Source organism: Cupressus sempervirens, chromosome 1 (genome assembly GCF_028749045.1).
Source record: "Cupressus sempervirens isolate cs-2001-9-10 chromosome 1, ASM2874904v1, whole genome shotgun sequence".
Taxonomy (NCBI): domain Eukaryota; kingdom Viridiplantae; phylum Streptophyta; class Pinopsida; order Cupressales; family Cupressaceae; genus Cupressus; species Cupressus sempervirens.
This window is the reverse complement of record NC_143118.1, coordinates 535,439,536-535,457,170: the sequence shown is the minus strand read 5'-3', so window position 1 is coordinate 535,457,170 and position 17,635 is coordinate 535,439,536. Positions and strand designations below refer to the sequence as shown.

General features: G+C 37.8%; 1 protein-coding gene across 1 annotated transcript in view; it reads left to right on the top strand.

The window, feature by feature from the left end:
- LOC149578572 (Flavin containing amine oxidoreductase family) overlaps nucleotides 1-17,635 on the top strand; it is a 238,478-nt gene that overhangs the window by 41,501 nt on the left and 179,342 nt on the right. The window contains exons 2-3 of the mRNA XM_089829938.1: nucleotides 9,940-10,125; nucleotides 10,253-10,337. Of these exons, the coding sequence (XP_089686064.1) occupies nucleotides 9,940-10,125; nucleotides 10,253-10,337 (271 nt within the window). The remainder of the gene's footprint in view (nucleotides 1-9,939; nucleotides 10,126-10,252; nucleotides 10,338-17,635) is intronic.

Below are 17,635 nucleotides of genomic sequence, written 5' to 3'. Positions count from 1 at the left end.
TGCTAACACAATACTGACTCCTCAAGCTGATCTTGATAGCCACCTGTGCTGCTTTCTTTGCTTCCAACTCCTCGGTACCTTGAGCCAAGTGTCGCTGCACTGCCTCCAACTGGATGATCAGCTCCTCCCGAGCTCTCTACACATCCACCAACACAGCCTCACGGCCAACACCTACTCTTAGTGCCTATGGTAGACAGACACTCCACGCCTGTAGCAGCTCCAAGTCTTCTCCACTGGTCAGACTCCCACGATTGATATTCGCAACGACTGGGGGTCTAGGGGGCAACGCCCCCGGCAGGGTCGAGGGGCAGCGCCCCCGCGGGGTGCAGTATAGGGCGGGGTCGAGGGGCAGCGCTCCTCGCCGCCAAGACCAAATTAGCACTCTGAAACCCACACAAAACTGCACGGAATACATCATTTCTGTCATTTTCTGCCGATTCTACACTCTTTCTGGCAATCGTTGGTTCTTCCTCTACTTTGTGGCATCATCTGTTACTCATTCTGAACATTCTTGATTTGTTGACTTTTTTTTTTTTTAGAAAACCTCCTGTCACTCTTCTGTGCTAGCAATGTACAGGTACACCATACATCCTCCACCGTATCGACTCCTTCCTCATGCAATATCCTCAAATGTTACTAAATTTGAATGTCATATCCTGCAGAAGTCGTACGCCCAGACACCAAATTTTGGAAGGCTCTTCCTCACGCCAAGCCTTGAGAATATTAAAACAGAACTTTAATCTTTCAATTCCGTACGCCAAGTCTTTCAATCTTCAACAATCTGTACACATCCCCTTCTGCAAAATCCGTACGCAACTGGAAGCTTTAAATTTGCAAATTCATAGTGAAGCACACAAGAAACTTTTCTATTGAAATCCGTACTGTAGCAATATCCTTCCTCATCCTCAACTCTGTGAAAATCCGTACTTTGAATATGCTGGAAAATCCGTACAGTAACTTGGCTCTAAAATCCGTATTACGAATGATGAAAGAATCTGTACACTGCTTGCTAAAACCCGTGCACTGGAACCTCCAAAGGTAATCAGATTTTATAAAACCTGTGATGAATTCAGAAAATCGTACGGTGGCTGGAACTCGAAATTCGTACACTGCCCACCCAAAAGAAATCCGTACGCTGTTAAATCATTAGAAACCCGTACACTGTCTCCACAATCCGTACGACAACTGTGAAAATATCCGTACGGGAACTGTGTTGAGAATTCGTACGGTATCTGCCCACTAAAAAATCGTACGGTAGCATTTAAAAACCGTACACTGCTTTCTTATTATAAAATCTGTACGGTGAACCAATAAATTCCGTACACAACCTCCAAAAACGTACGGTGAGTAGGTTAAGAATCCGTACAGTGCTTTTTTTCAATTTTTCAATTTTTTTTTTTTTTTTTAAAATTTTTTTTTTTGAACAACTATGTACAATATCTACATATGTACATTACTTACAGTCTTCTTCTCTCAGTTGTTCGTCCATGGAGGTGCGTTACTTCTTTCATGGCAGACATTCAACTTCGACCTATTCACTGTGTCAGCAACTTCCTTTCCGTCTAGCATCTGTTGTTTTACTGCTCCATTATCACCCACTTCCCGAATTTGATATGGTCTGACCCACTTAACTCTGAACTTGCCTGGGTTGATCTCATTCCGTCCATCATACCTCAACGCCAACTGTCCTGGTTGAAACCTGCTACGCTTGTTCTGTGTCATCTCCATATCGCCCAATTTGTTCCCGAAGCTCCATACCATGGACTCTGTCAGCTGCCCCTTCTGGCTGTGAATAACACGTCCACTCCATACTGCTGCAACTTCTATTAAACCCTTCCACTTTGTTTTCGACCGTATGATGTGTCTTCCTTGCTGCTGGCACCTTTCTGCTATATCTGTGGTTTGACGTAATACTTTCTTCCTGCGTGGTCATATAGTGGAATCTTTCCTCCTTTTGAGTGCGTACTGTATGTTCTTTCTTTCAGCTTCAGTCATACCCGCATTTTCTTCTTCGGCTTCTCTGTGTTGCTTCGAACATTCATTTCCTCCTTCGGCTTCTCCATGTTCCTTCGGACATTCATTTCCTCCGTCGGCTTCTCTTTGTTCCTTCAAACATTCATTTCCTTCTTCGGCTTCTCTGTGTTCTTTCGGACATTCATTTCCTTCTTCGACTTCTCTATGTTCCTTCGGACATTCATTTCCTTCTTTTTAACCTTCGTCGATCCTTAGCATATTACAACTCGGAAAGAGTTCGTAGTCCTCTATCTGCTAGTGGTAAAGACCATTCACCGAATCCAGATTGTCATCTGTCGATCCTCCTAACCTCAGGACTCCCTCCTGATCTGGTTCCATATTTTGCCTCCTTTCATCCTCTTCTTCGAAATCTGACGATAGAGCTTCTTGCTCGACCATTTGAGTGTGTAGATTGATGACGTACCTCTGCCCTTTGCTTTCAAGTGATAAAGTATTTTTCTTCCAATCGTGCTTCGCCTTGGCTTATATCAGCCACCCTCGGCCCAGAATGGCATCGTATCCTCTCTGCTTCAGTGGGATCATGACAAAGTCCAACAGGAACGGTTGTGTTCCAATTGTCACTGGTTGCACTGTGAGTATTCCCAATGGCTTGATTCCATGTTGATCGGCCATTAGCAGTTGGAATGTAGGCAACCATAATGTCGGCTGTCTCAACTTTTTCCAAGTGTCTTCAGGCAACACATTGACACCGGACCCTCCGTCCACAATCGTTTCCGTCAATACAATCCCGAGAATTCCCATTTCGACAACTGTTGGATGGCGTCCGGATGAGAGGGCTAACAGCATCGAATCTTCTGCACTTGCGCCACTTTCCTTTCCCTTTTTGTCCACTGTATTTGCTCCACTCTCCTGCTCCCTTCCATGTTCTCTTGGTAGTTTAGCAGCGGGAACGATGTTTGTGAGTGCCGATCGGAGCTGAGGCATAGTGAGCAACAAATCATTTATCTTGACGGGTACCTCGGCTTGCAATATTTGTCGTACAATGTTCTGTTCTGCGCAGTTCCGTACGGAGGTACCAGGCGTGTCCTTCAGGTGTGCCATTTCTACCTGCGTTACTTTCTGGATCTCTGCCCATGCTTCCTCCAGTCTCTTCTTTTCCTCCGTCGGATCGGGGTATAGCCTTGCCTGCTTTCGAGTGATTGCCAGAACTTCTTCCTCGTCCATCCCGACGGTAATCAAGTTTACTCCGGACTTTGGGCACTTAGCATCGTCATGATCACCGGGTCCACACCATCGACATAGCAATTTCGGTGTGTTGGCCGTTGTGCACTCTCGGGCAAAGTGACCACACAGATTGCATGCGCGGCATTGAACAATTGGCCGACCATTGGCATCATATTGAATTCGGCTCCTTCCACCATTATTGTTGCTCGTATTGTTGTTGTTGCGTCGGTTATATTTGTATCCGCCTGATGTGGCACCTTCCGTACTGGTGTTCCCGTTCCCTCCTGACGGGGATGCCTCCTGTGTCAGGAACACTTGCTGCGGTGTTCTTATTTTCAAATTGAAAGGGCATTCCTTTATCGGGTGTCCCATAATCTGGCAAATCTCACAAAATTGATCTTTCGGGCATGATCCCTTCGTATGGCCTTCTTTCTTATAGTTTGTGCACCATAGGTCGTTGCCCTTAGTCTCCTTGTTCATGTTTTTGAACTCCATCATCTGAAGCATGTCCTTCTGAAGAGCACGGACTTTCTTGCTGCTACCTTCATTGTCGCTGCTATCTTCTCCTGAAGGCTTGTTGGCATCTGAATCGGATGAGCTGGTCTTCTTCTTTTTAGTCTTGTGGTCACTTTCGAGGTTCATTGCTTGATTGTACGCTTCAGTATATGTTGATGGTGGCACGATCTTCATTTTTTTCCGCAGCTTCGGGTGAAGGCCTTCAATGAACCATCTTTTCTGGAGTCCATCTGTCGGCTTATTCTCCATTTTATTGATTAAGTCCTTCAACCTCTTGGCGAAGAACCGTACTGTTTCATTCTTCTTTTGCTTGGTATTGAATATCTCCGCTACAATTTCATTATCGTCACGCAGAAGTTGAAATTCTGTGATGAACTCCTTCTTAATGTTATCCCAACTATTTAACTTTTGTGGATCAGTATCAGTAAACCAATCAATTGCAACACCTCGTAGGGTAGCGAAAAATTGTCGGATCCATTCGTTTGTATTTGTTATGCCATTTGCCCTCCAGATTGTTTCACATGTTTTACAATGTCGAATGGGATCAACCGCTTCATCATCATCAAATTTAGGCAACTTTTCCTTCGGACCTGCCATTATCACCGTATGTTGAGGGTTTTGTTGTGCACCTGTATTGTTTTGCACACCCGCGCTGTTTTGAGCACCCGCGCTGTTTTGAGCTCCCGCGCTATTTTGAACACTCGCGCTGTTCTGCACACCCGCACTGTTTCCAACACCCGCGCTGTTCTGGACACCCGCACTGTTCTGCACACCCGCACTATTTCCAACACCCGTGCTATTCTGCACACCCGCGCTGTTTGGTGAAGAAGAGGTTTCGTCAACCGAAGCTATCCGTTGTGGAAGTATATCTCGGACGAAGAGGTCACTCCACGCTTGTGCTCCCTCGACACTCCGAGCCATGCTAGTCGATCTCCTTCCGTCAGGATTCTCTTCCCGTGGCGTATGCAGGTTCAGAAACTCCTCCCTCGCTTCTTCCACCAAATCAAGCCGTTGTCGAGTCTCCTTCAACAATCCTTCTGCACTTTTGTTTCTGTCGGCAATCTTCTGAAATCTCCTTCGACGCTCTGTCTACTGTGCCAGAATTAAATTTTCCTACGTGATGCGTATGTCATCCTTTTCCTTCAGCTTATTCTTATCTTTGTTCAACTGATTCGGCATTTAATTCATATCCGCCTGCTTGCGTACCAAGTCCATCGGGCAATGGCGCCAAATGTTTACTGCATAGGTTAATTAAGAATTGCACACAGATAATGAACACGAACACGAGCAGCAGAAATCTTCTTATTATTACTCGCATATGCCAGAACATTACATTATGCTTCCATGATAAGATGAATACAATGTTTCCCGAAGGGGTTATAAATACTTTCCGAAGAACTTTCTCGAAGGAGTCCGTCGGCCACATACAACATGTCACTACATAACAAAAACCTTTTCGAAGGGACCCGTTGGCTGATACACAATTTCCTTTCCGAAAGGACCCGTCGGCTGATACACAATTCTCGTCGGCTGATCCACAATTTCCTTTTCGAAGGGACCCGTCGGTTGATACACAATTTCTACCGACGACAGAAGGTAAATTGATTTTGGTCCTTGATGAGATTCTTGAGGTGAGGGAACGGCGGCTGAGAAGTCGAGTGATTCGAGAGTATTTGGTTCGATGGAGAGATCTTCCCACAGAGGATGCCACCTAAGAGGGTGAGAGCATTTTATAGCATCTAGCATTACAGTTGCTTGTCGGCAAGCATCTCCGAGAGGGGAGGATTATCATGTCCCCACTCTAGCTCAGTCTAGTAGAGACATGTGATTCAGCTTATTATGGGGTCTTGTAGGCTGATAGGGTTGGATAGAGACCCAGTATGGTTATTCAGTGTTGGGGACTTGGTGTTTTGGCGGTTATTGATCAGTTGGGAGACATTCCTTGTTTTTAGGAGACAGTTCCTACATTTATGGGGTTCATTCCTACTTTTTAGGAGGTATGATCATGCACAGGGTTGGGTTTCCATGAGTTTGCTCTTTGGGTTCAGTTTCAGAGGGATAGAGCTTGTTTCCTAAATTTTAGGAGCATCCCTAGATTTTAGGGATGAGATTGCCAGTGGATCCTTGATTTCCGACTTCAGTCATAGACAGGTGACAGGATGATTTTATGGTTTGTGATGTCAGTTGGGCATTTTGTAGCTATTTGGGTTATATTTTTAATATTTCCTAAGTTAGCGTTTAATAATTAAATAAGGTTAAGTTAATAGCCATTTTGGAGTAATAAAGGGATTTTTGACCTCATCTGAATGCGTAACCCTTGGTGTGATAGCTCGTTGGAAAGGTCTTGAACTTTTCTAAATCTTTCTCTTTGATCTCAGGGCGATTCAGTGAACGGATTTATTTCTATGGAGAAAAAGGATCATTTTTAGTAACATTGCCACTTTAAAATAAGACTTAAATCACTTTTGTAACCCAATGCCTTTTGGAGTCACTCTAGGGTTCAATTTGCTTTGGAAGGGGTTATAAGGAGATGGAGGTGCCATTCCTCATACATCTTATGCATTTTAAAACTTGTTTACAAATTTTCTCTGCTTGGGCGATTTTATTCTGGGACGCAAACCCCAAGGTATTTACTGGCTGGGACGTAACCCTCAACAGTATTGGGTCTTGGAATTTTCAGTGGTATCAGCTGTCAACAGGGAAGGAGGACGCCATTTCAGCTTGGGCTTGCAGTATTGTTTAGCTGGGCACGATTATTGGTACATGGGAAAGTGAGCCTTGCAGCAGTAGCCGCCATTTGCAGCACTTTGAAATATAGAGAGTCAGTTAATCAGCAGCAGACGTATGCATGTTCACAACCCTTTTCCATCAGCCAGTTTTGGCGTCATTGTTAGGGAAAATGTACTAGATCCTTTATTTGGCTCTATAATTTAGAGATTTGCCTGGTACGATTTGTATCAACTCTGATTTTACTGCATATTGTTATTTATTTTCAGACTCTTTTCATATCATTTGCTCCTTCTCATTTCTATGTTGAATAATCATCAAAAATGCAAAAACAAACAAACTCTTCTGCATTTCCGTCTAGTTCTGCAAGAAAACTTTAATAAACAGAAAAACCAAAATTAAAAGAAAAAATTTAATAAAGCTACAGCAGATTAGCAGCAGAGATTCATTAGGGATCTTTCAAATAATTACAGGTGCCTTGCTAGTTATTTATCAATAAGTTATTGTTTGTAAAAAATTGCCAATGTTGTAACTGAAATTCATAGAATTGTGCTGGCAATATCAGTTGTTTCATTTCATGTTATTGTTTATGCATTTATATATATTCTTAAAATACAGAAAAGTAAAAGCTTTCAAAAAACAAAATATTCTCCAGCATTGCTACAGTGTGATCCAGCAGGGTTCTTACAGACAGGTGAGCATTAGGACTTGGTGGCGTAGCCATGAAGTTTGTTGTCTAGGATCCATCCTATAACCATAATGGATATAATATTTTTATATAACATGAGAGAGAAGAGGGAACAGATTTAAGGCCAACAAGGAAGTAGAGAAGAAGACTGCAATAATTACTTTGGACTGGGCAAGAATGGGTGAATTCTGCGAGGACATATTTGGTGGTGCTCAAGGGGGTTTGGCAGAAAAGGAGGGTGCAATGTATTCTACCAAACGGGGATGATCTTGTAGTGTGAGGGTAATCCAAGAGTTTGAGAGAGTGCTTGGATTGTAACCATACCAAGTCTGAAATTGAAATCATTGAGTTTCCTTATGGGAGATATGGTGATGGTGCGATGGTGCTAATGGGGAGTTATAGCTGAGGCACATAGTACGATGTTTTGCTAGAGATATATTGTTTGTTAGCAATAATTGAGAGAAATTTACTCGAAATTTTTAGTAGACAACATATTAAGGTTTAAGATGATGAGAAAAAATGATTGCTCTAGGAAAGAGAGAATAAGAGAAAAATGATTCTTGTCATAGGGATGATTTCTTTCTATGACAATGGATATAAGATGTTTGGGCACATGAGCAAGTGATACGCAAGGTTGTTCATCTTGGAAGAAATAAATAAGCAAAGTGAATTTTGTTTGGAATCATGTCAGGAAAGTAAAGTTGTGGTTGCAAGTCAAGAATTATAACCATGTCCAAGCACCAATAATGTGTCGTAACAAGTTCAGCTAGAGTTCTTTGAGCTGTAAGACCAAGTACAAATTGCAGATCTAGATGTGGATATAATGTAAAGAAAAACGAGTATCATCTCTTCTATCACCTTCAGTTGTCTGGATTGCCAAGCTATATTTTCCACCAGGTTAGCGATTGATGATAATTTCATTGTTGAACATGAACAACTTGATATTAAGTGTCCTAAGGAGTGAAAGTAATTATAGCCTATAAAATTGTTGCTTACATAAACTCTAATGAAGAAGAAGATCATGACTATGTTGCAAAGAAGAGGTTTGCCAAACATATGATGAGCCATAGCTGAGGAAGGTAAAATATGAGTTTTGATATAATGAGCCCACTAGCACAAATTTAAATTAAAAAAGTCAGCAAAGACTATTGCGGGGAGAGAGAATTCCATTGGGCGAGTGGATGCCTTCTTGTTTAAGGGAAATCGCCTGATATATTTTTTGGTTAAGGAGTAATCCATTAAAACAAGTTAATGTTTGATAGAGGGAAAATTATCAATTGTAGCCAGTTACAGTTTGTATGATGGGTTTACTGATGTGCATGTTGGCTGCCACAAACTGTTTTCATGGTATGCCAACTGTACTTTAGTTTTGTCTTACAATAGATCTGCAGTATCAACAACTTTTTATCACATAATAACTTAATTGCTTAACAGATCTTTTATAGTGTATTAACAACACGTGCTGTCATTCTCATGGCTGTGAAGCATACAGCAAACTATATGATGATAGGGTAGCTATCAGAGACATATATTAGGCACACAAATTTCATGGTGTGCATGGATTTTGAGGTCAAAGTTTCTAACACACTCATGGTTCTTGCAAAAATATATTTTTAATCAAAGTCCTGTGGACTTCTTTTGTGGTGAAAGAGTACAAGGTTTTAAGGTTCTTTGCTTGAAGGAGAGTTGAATTATTTGCCTTACCGACAGTTGAATTCTTTACTTACCATGAGTTGACGCCCATAGTCGCTTTCCCCTTGAACACAATCACTCGCTTGGTTGAAAACGTTTTCTTGACCAAATTTTCTGCACTTGCATGAGTTGAGTTTAACAATTAGAAGTTGTTTCTCATTAACTCAAATTTCTTTGTAAGAGTTACTATAATTACCAATGTAAAAGTGTTTGTAATTTTTTTTCGCTTATAGCAGATGTATTGCCAAAACTTGTAGGCTGGGCATGGTCGAAAGAGAAGAAAGATAAGTATGGGTTAACAGAGAATAAGGTTGGAGATTGTCCAAAGGAGAACCAAGACCAACTTAGTCTAATGGGGAACCTACATGCAAGAGGGGAGAGCATGGTACAAAGAAGAAAAACAGAGAGTCCAACAAGCAAGAACAATGCGTGGGGTCCAATCGAGAAGAAAACCAAGAATGGTGCAATGGATAGACAAGGTGGGCATTGGCAAGTAAATAGAGGCATAAGCTAGGCATTGATAGGAGGCATAGTTTTGACAGGCATATGCTATGTGGTGGAAGAGTTGCTTGACAATAGAAGTTTGTTCAATTGTAGAAATTCATCAGTTTGGCATTGTCATATAGAGTATGGACATTTCTCCTTTAGCAAAGATTTGAATCTTGAAGCTGAAGTTAGGAAGATCTTCATGGTGGATGACTTTTGCATTGATCATAAGAGAGCAGTTATCTCTTATGAATAAGCCATACACATTGTCATAGTTTCATCTATATTTTTGACTGAGTATTGACATAGAAAATGGGACTCTATTAGTTGGGTAGAATTTGATTGTTGGTTTTTTGTTTTGTGCAAGTTCTGTTTCAATTTTCATGGTCTTTGGTGATAATGTGCCAACACATTATCCTTATAAGGTCTGATAATAAAATTCTACCTGGTTTCCCGTTACTGGCTAACATTTTTGTCCCTTATGGTATGATAAAGTTCTTTTTCTTAGTGAAGTTTTGTTTTCGTTCATTCTTGTATTTGAAGGGAACAATCTTATTGACATTGACATGCTTTGGAATGAGAATTGTTTTTTGTGTTAATATTAATCATTTTCTCATATTCGTTCATGGCAGGTTGATATTGGATTAAAAGATGAACTTGTCTTAGGAGATCCAAATGCACCTCGTTTCGTACTTTGGAAAGGCGAGTTGAGGCCAGTTCCTTCAGGCCCAAGAGATGTATTATTTTTTGACCTAATGAGCTTTGGTGGGAAGCTACGGGCAGCTTTTGGTGCTATAGGATTACGCACTCCTCCACCTGTAGGTTCTAATTGATTGTTGTGGTAGCTTCATTTTTGACTAAGTTGTATAATTTGCTCTTCATGCATAGCTTTGGCATTAATATCAATTATTAGTAGTCAGAAAAAGATATTATTCGTGGTTGTAGGGAAGGGAGGAGTCAGTTGAGGAATTTGTGCGTCGCAATCTTGGTGATGAGGTTTTTGAACGTCTGATAGAACCTTTTTGTTCAGGTGTGATATATCCTTATTCAATATTTGGCTTTCTAAACTAATCTTCTCTCTAAAGGATTTATATTTTTGAACATTTTTAACTTGAAGTTGGAAGAGTCACGTGAGATGCATCCTAGACAAAATATCAGAAATTTATGCTTGAACATCAAACTAATTTGTGTGAGTATCTAAAAAATTCATTTAATCCATATCATTAAGTGAACTCCTATAATGCTACTTGGTAGTGTTGCTTGGCATAATAGTTACATCAGTGTTTGGTTCTTTATATGTTTTGAAGCAAAACATGCATTATTAGGAGCAGTTTTTACCAAATTGTTCAACATGTTTTCTGAGCTTAACAGCTTTCAAGCCTTATGATTTTAAGACACTTATGCAACTGTCTCATTTAGGTAAAGTATGAAGAGCTTATTATGTCAGATTATTGAAGGCCAACTTCTATTCTATATATAACATTAATACTATAAAGAAAAAATGAAGATAATCTTATAATTTATATTTGTTTTATGTACGATGTGCTGTAGAACTTCTATGATTGTAACTATTATGAGTTTGACATTTTGGATGTATAATGGTTATCTAAAAGAAATGTTCCTGAAGATTCTACAATTTGAGATGTATAAATTGTATGTGCAAACTATTTTATTACGTAAGAAGTACCATAAAAGGCCTTCTATGTACTATAATGCATCACCAGTCTTCATTGTTGGTAATTTGAAGGATCAAGACAAGCACAATACACATGAAACATGTACATACAATAGATACAATAGGAATGAGAAGAGAGCATACATGATTAACTTATATTTACTATTTTACTATTATGCGGAACATTATACTTAGAGGTAGCCTGAGGCAAGCTTGTGTCACAGATTTACTCGCTAGTCTCTGTCAAAGGTTGAATGCTCGTCTGCGACATTATTTTTTAGTATTACTTAAACATCCAATAATTTACTTAAGCTAGGTCAGAATCACTAACTCTTAATTACTGTATTATCATTCACTGGAGCATGTTCCGATTCTCAAATGGTTCAATTTAGGATTGAAACAAATAAATGCTTGATGGATGTAAGGTTTAGTTTGTTTTAGTTCAATTCCAATTTATGTCTGGATTATCTTACAATAGGCTTGGGGGACATTATCAGTAACACTTTGCATATAACTATGAAACATGCCATAAAATACTCTCCCCTAAGCACAACTTTTTTATTCAAAAATCCCTTATATGTATGGAGCTTCCTTCTTATATGGAGGCTACTTAGTCATTGCTCCAAGTACTATGTTACTTGTGCACCTTTAATCAAAGTGTTATCTTCAATGAGTTTAGTCACAACATCATTTTGAAGGAACAATTTTTTTATCTGTGGATGCATTCATCTTAGTGTATACATGATTCTCAAGTGTACACATGGTAAGGGCAACTGGCTGCATTTATTTTATAGCACTCCATGGCTGATTTTTAGCTTTTGAGCTAGTGAAGCTTATGAGTCAAACACATGCCACATGAATATCAACTCTTACATGTTCAAACTGTGACCATGGGGACGTGCACTGGTTGACAAGTCCGTAGAGAATCCAGATAGGCTATATTCCCTTGTAAGCATTCTTGGTGACCAATAGATTCCATGGAATCATATTAGATTGGATTTTAATTATATAATGTTATGTTTTAAGACTTTGATAAATTTGCACAATCATTATTATATTATGATACCCCCATCCAAAGGAGTGAACAAAAGAGACTTTTTATGTTACTGCAGTTTTCCATGATCATTGATCAAGAGGGAATTGACAAAGGCATGAAATAATTTCCATATTGATGTTACCATAGGAGGTATCAATCACTACAGGAATGTATAAACATCCACCCTTATCAAAGCTTCCATATGATAGTGTTAGAAATCGCATGCAGAAAATATCAATTTTATACAAATGAAGATTAAGCAGAGGAATATAAACATAAATAATAACAGAGAAGATAAATTTTTAATGTGGTTCACCCAAACTCAGGCTACAATCACCAAACAGAGTCCAATAATATTAGCAGAGTCTGATTAGGATCCATAAACAACAGATAGTGTATCGTATCGAGTATTAAGAAATGAACAATCTGGAGATTAATAATCAGTATGAGCATAATTGGCGATCCAAGGAAATATGACATTGTGCCAGAGATCAATTAACAAACAGCAATCTGTGTATATATGTTGAAGCTTGTATTATTATCTAATATTACATATAGTCACTCCTATATTTGATTTATACATTGATCAGGCAAAATGAAACACTAATCTTATCATTATCACTGACTTTGTAAGCTAGCAGCAGTGGGAGGAAGTTTAATGTAATGTCCCCTCTTCCGGATTAAATTTGAATGCTGTAACCTGCAACCATTTGTCAGTATAGTATAGAAAAATTGTATGTGAAACACATTAAAAATATTGGATCTCAATTAGGTAATTATCATATAAAGAATGTCTTCCTTAGGCCTCTTTGGGATCTCTAGTAACACTACTTGGTAGAGATTCTTACCTCTAACATATGCATATGTTTGACCACTACAATATATATATTGTCTCTAAGAGATTCTCTACAAATCTCTCTCTGGGTTCTAATTTGGAATCCCGACATTCAATCAAGAATGTCCTCTAATCCTTGAGTTCTCTTAAAAGAAACTTGACATTCTAATGAATGCCCTCTACCGAGTTCTTATTTGATCTCTATGAGAACTATAAAGTTCTCATCTCAATCCTTGATCTTGATAATTTTATCTATGAAATGATTCATATTTATTTATGAAATAAACATATCAACTTAACACGCCTTTGGTTACCTTTAGTTTTTTCATTTTATAATCCTTCATAGAATATATATTACTTCAATTCCCAACATTCAATAAATATTAGTTTAGTTTCTTTACTTTCCCTACTTTGATGTAGTTCAATTCTCTTAGGCATAATTGTTTTTTAATCCTCCCATATTTTATTTATCATCCTTGTCCTTTTCAAAGAGTTGCAAACCTTCATAATCACAATCCTTATGAAAAGTCACAACCCTTCATAATCACAATCCTTTGGAAAAGTCATAACACTTCATAATCAAAATCCTTTGAAAAGTCACAACACTTCATAATCACAATACTATCAAAAGGTCACAAACTTTCATAATCATAATCCTTTTGAAAAGTCACAACTCTTATAGTTAAAATATTTCATAATCACAATACTATCAAAAAGTCACAAACTTTCATAATCATAATCCTTTTGAAAAGTCACAACTCTTATAGTTAAAATATTTTTGAAGTCACAACCATTCATAATTACAACCCTTTGAAAGAGTTACATCCTTTCATCATTGAAAACATTTGAAAAAATGTCACCCTCTTCTAATAATCCATCTTTAACTCTTCTCTTCTTCTCCTCTTCCTTACTCTTTAAAATGAACTCTCCTCCCTTTTATACCTTAATTTAAAATAGTAACATCTTTTTATTACATCTCTTGACTTTTATTAGATTTAGTTAATTTATATTGTATTATTTATTTACTTATCTATTTTATGTTTATCATCATTTATTATTAAATCTTATTTAGAAAAATAACATACTTTCTCTTATATTCTCTTGTATTTAATTTAATTAATTAATTTATTCATTGTAAATTTATTATTATCTAATTGTTTTAAATATTATACTAAATATTATTTTATTAATAATATATTATATATGAAATTTTTATTTCTTATTTCTATACTTGAATATGATTTTATTATCATTATTTAATTAATTATTATTAAAAATATATCTTAAAATGGGGACATGACATTTAACACCGATTATGTTTCATAGAAAGACATCGATTCAGAATGAATCGACTCCAGTTTAACTTCATCAAATAATTATTGAACGTATCCCAGATCAACCAGTTGGATCACCTTCATCAATGCTCTGAGTGCACAGCAGCAACAACTCAAAGTGATGATTTGTATTCTTTAAGGAATAGTGATCAAGCAAAGGTAAGGTGCCAAGTACTCAAGCCTTCGAGTGGGATATCATTATTATCAGAATGCTAATCTATATATTAATAGCAAGACTCCATCAAACCTGAAGTAGCAATCAAGTAAACAAATTTATTCAACACTATTACATGACGCCGAAGGGAGAGTATTATCAGCTTCTAACTAGTCATGGATTAGTTATATGAATAGGGTACGATTTGTATAACATAACATCATTCGTGGGAAGGTGCAATTATGAAAGGGTAAGGTGTCCATTTCAAAGCAAGAGATGCAAGCATTCTATATTATGAGATATATATTGAGAATCGATCTCATTCCCAAACATCATTGTCTGTTTATCATTATCTATTCATCCTTATTGGATCTCTCAAATGAGCACTCACCTTTGGCAAATCAGATTGCATATACTCAAGGAAAGTAATTAGGAAGAGCACCACTATTTTGCATATTTTTAAAGACAAATCAGACACAGAAAATTACCTTATCAGTTAAGTGATATTGAAGACCATTCCATACTTATAAAACATAAATCAGAAACAGAAAAGTATATCATTGCTATGAGCAATTGAAGGGGAAGACTTCAGCTGCCAGCATATTCCTGAGTACCACAGACAGCTATAACTTTGAGAGGACTTGTTGTATATCTTATATCTCTATATGAAAAACAACTGCTTCCTAGCAGTTGGAAGGAGACTTATTGCATGATTCATATTGTTATATCAGGAATAGTAGAAGTGCAGATTAGAATATAGCAGAGATCATCTTTGCATAAATCTCATCGATATATCAGAGATAACAGTGATACTCAATCACCTAACTGCAAGATATTCATTATATTGTATAGCATCATATTATAAGCAGTATCAGTTGAATATGTGAAGGATAATCAATTTTAAAGTAATTCAGAGTCTATTGTTTTCACATTAAATGGTATCAATTATTACCAATCTAAGTGTTATGAAGGATTTTTAAAGTCTCGTTCGGACAGAAGTGTCTTGCAATGAATTTTGTGAGATAATAGTTCCTAATTTCTATGAATTAACATAAGGGGACATTAGTAGTGGTATTAGGGTGAGCCATCTTTCTAGCCTATAAAGGTTAGGAGTAAATGAAAAGATAAATTTTGTTAAAATTAAAAGTAAGCAAATAATGGTAAAAGGTTCTCATATAGATGGTATTGATGGTAGTTCTTCCAAGGTCCATTCTGGTAAATTTGTAAAGATAAGGTGACAGCCAAAGCCACATCAAAGAACCAAACAAGAAGAAACTAGCATGGGAGAATTCAACAACCGTATGAATCAATTCATTGCAGAACAAAAGAACACTCAAAAAGGACTCTATCAATTGTTGGACATGCTAACCATGATAAACAATGGAGACAATAGAGATCAATCCACAAACTGTCAAACTCCAACTCGACTTTTGCCTACAGAAAGTTTGAGGCTGAGGATACCCACATTCTTACCCAAGGTAGAGCATAAAGAAGGCAATGGACCTGTATTAGTTGATCTGCAAGATAAAGTTTGACAAGATTAGATTAATGGAGGATTATAAATGATATGCCTCTAAGAGACTACCTAGATCTAAGGATGAAGTACATGCCTCAAAGAGATAAAGATTGTCATCTTGACCCAGGGAGAAGACATGGAAAACATGATCTGAAACACTTAAATGAATAGAGGATGAATGATTGTGATTCAAATAATTGCATCTAAGACTGTCATCTTGACCTAGGGAGAAGACATGGAAAACATGATCTGAAACACTTAAATGAATAGAGGATGAATGATTGTGATTCAAATAATTGCATCTAGAGTTTCACACACACACACACAGACTCATCACTCCAAATATCACATGTATTATTAGAATCCTTGAAGGTTGTTGCACCAATAGGAGAAAGTGTAGGGAGTTTGACAGATGCGAGTCATGAAACTAAATCAGCAAATAATCATCAAGTGTCAGAAGAAGCAGCTGATTTGTAATATGTCTCTTCTATCACAAATGAACTAAGTACATGGATTCATAAGGACTGTGAGATTAACCTTACATCATATCAAGGATAATTTATGGTGAATGGCATAGTAGAGATTGAATCTACGAATCATAATTCAGATTTTGAGAAGTTGCTTAGTGACAGATATCCAATATATCTAATGGAAGAACACCATCCCTGAGATCCTTTCCTATCCTTTTTAGTGCCCTTAGCCACCACTATGCATTGCTGCTGGGCGCATAGTGTGATCCAAATCCTAAAATTTCTCAATTATCCCAATCATAGATAGTTACAGGACTTGGGCAAGTCCTGAGGTGTGGCTGCATCCTCAAGGCTGGCACCTCATGCCTCGGACTCAGCCGAGTCTTGGGTGAGTCTCCATGGACTTGCGGAGTCCTGATACTCTCCAGACTTGCCGAGTCCTGCTAGTGTGACTCTGCATCAGCCAACATGTAAAATGTGAAAAAAATCAAAATTTTAATAATTTTTCCTTTCTTCTTTTAGTATGTATTGCATGTGTAAGATCTAATAAGGTCCTTCTATCACTTGCAAACACAAACAATAGAGAAAGAAGGCTTGAGAGAAGAGTATTGGCCTTGTAGGAGATGGATTGGAAAATCAGTTGACTCTCATATATCGGTTGCTGACTATTTGCGCCACTTTGTAGCTTGCATCTAAGCATTGAGAAGAGCTAAAAGAAGCATTTGGAGGAGGCTTCTTTAAAATTGAGTTGCATTTCCATTTAGAGGATTATGAGGATGATTATGACGATAAGGAGGATGATCATGATGAGCATGTCACTAAGGTTCAGCCTTAGACATAGGGAGAGAGGATGGTTCTAGAGTCTTTGATGACCTATCTTAGGCATACTCATAGGAGGACATAGGCTACTATGAGTCTTTATATTGATATGTTTTGGACTTTTGATTCCATGGATATTGTAGACATTTGACAGTGACACTAAATTTCTATTATATTGTTTAGTTTAAATTTAAGTAAATTTCCTTCAAAAAATCGCATTTATACTTATGTGCTCTTGCAAAGTTGTGTATGTGTGCAAAGTAGCTTTTGTTTATCTGAATTATTGTGTATTTGATGGTATTTGGCTAAATGATGCATGCAAAAACTTTAAATCCTTAATAATCTTCGAATTTCATGAATTCTTAATTGCCGAGTCCTTGCTGAGTTTAGACGCCGAGTATGAGTCCGAATCCGATCCAAGTCCAAGGCTTGTAATGTCGATCCTTATAGGATGGCAAGATCACCAACTTTGATACCACTATAATGTAC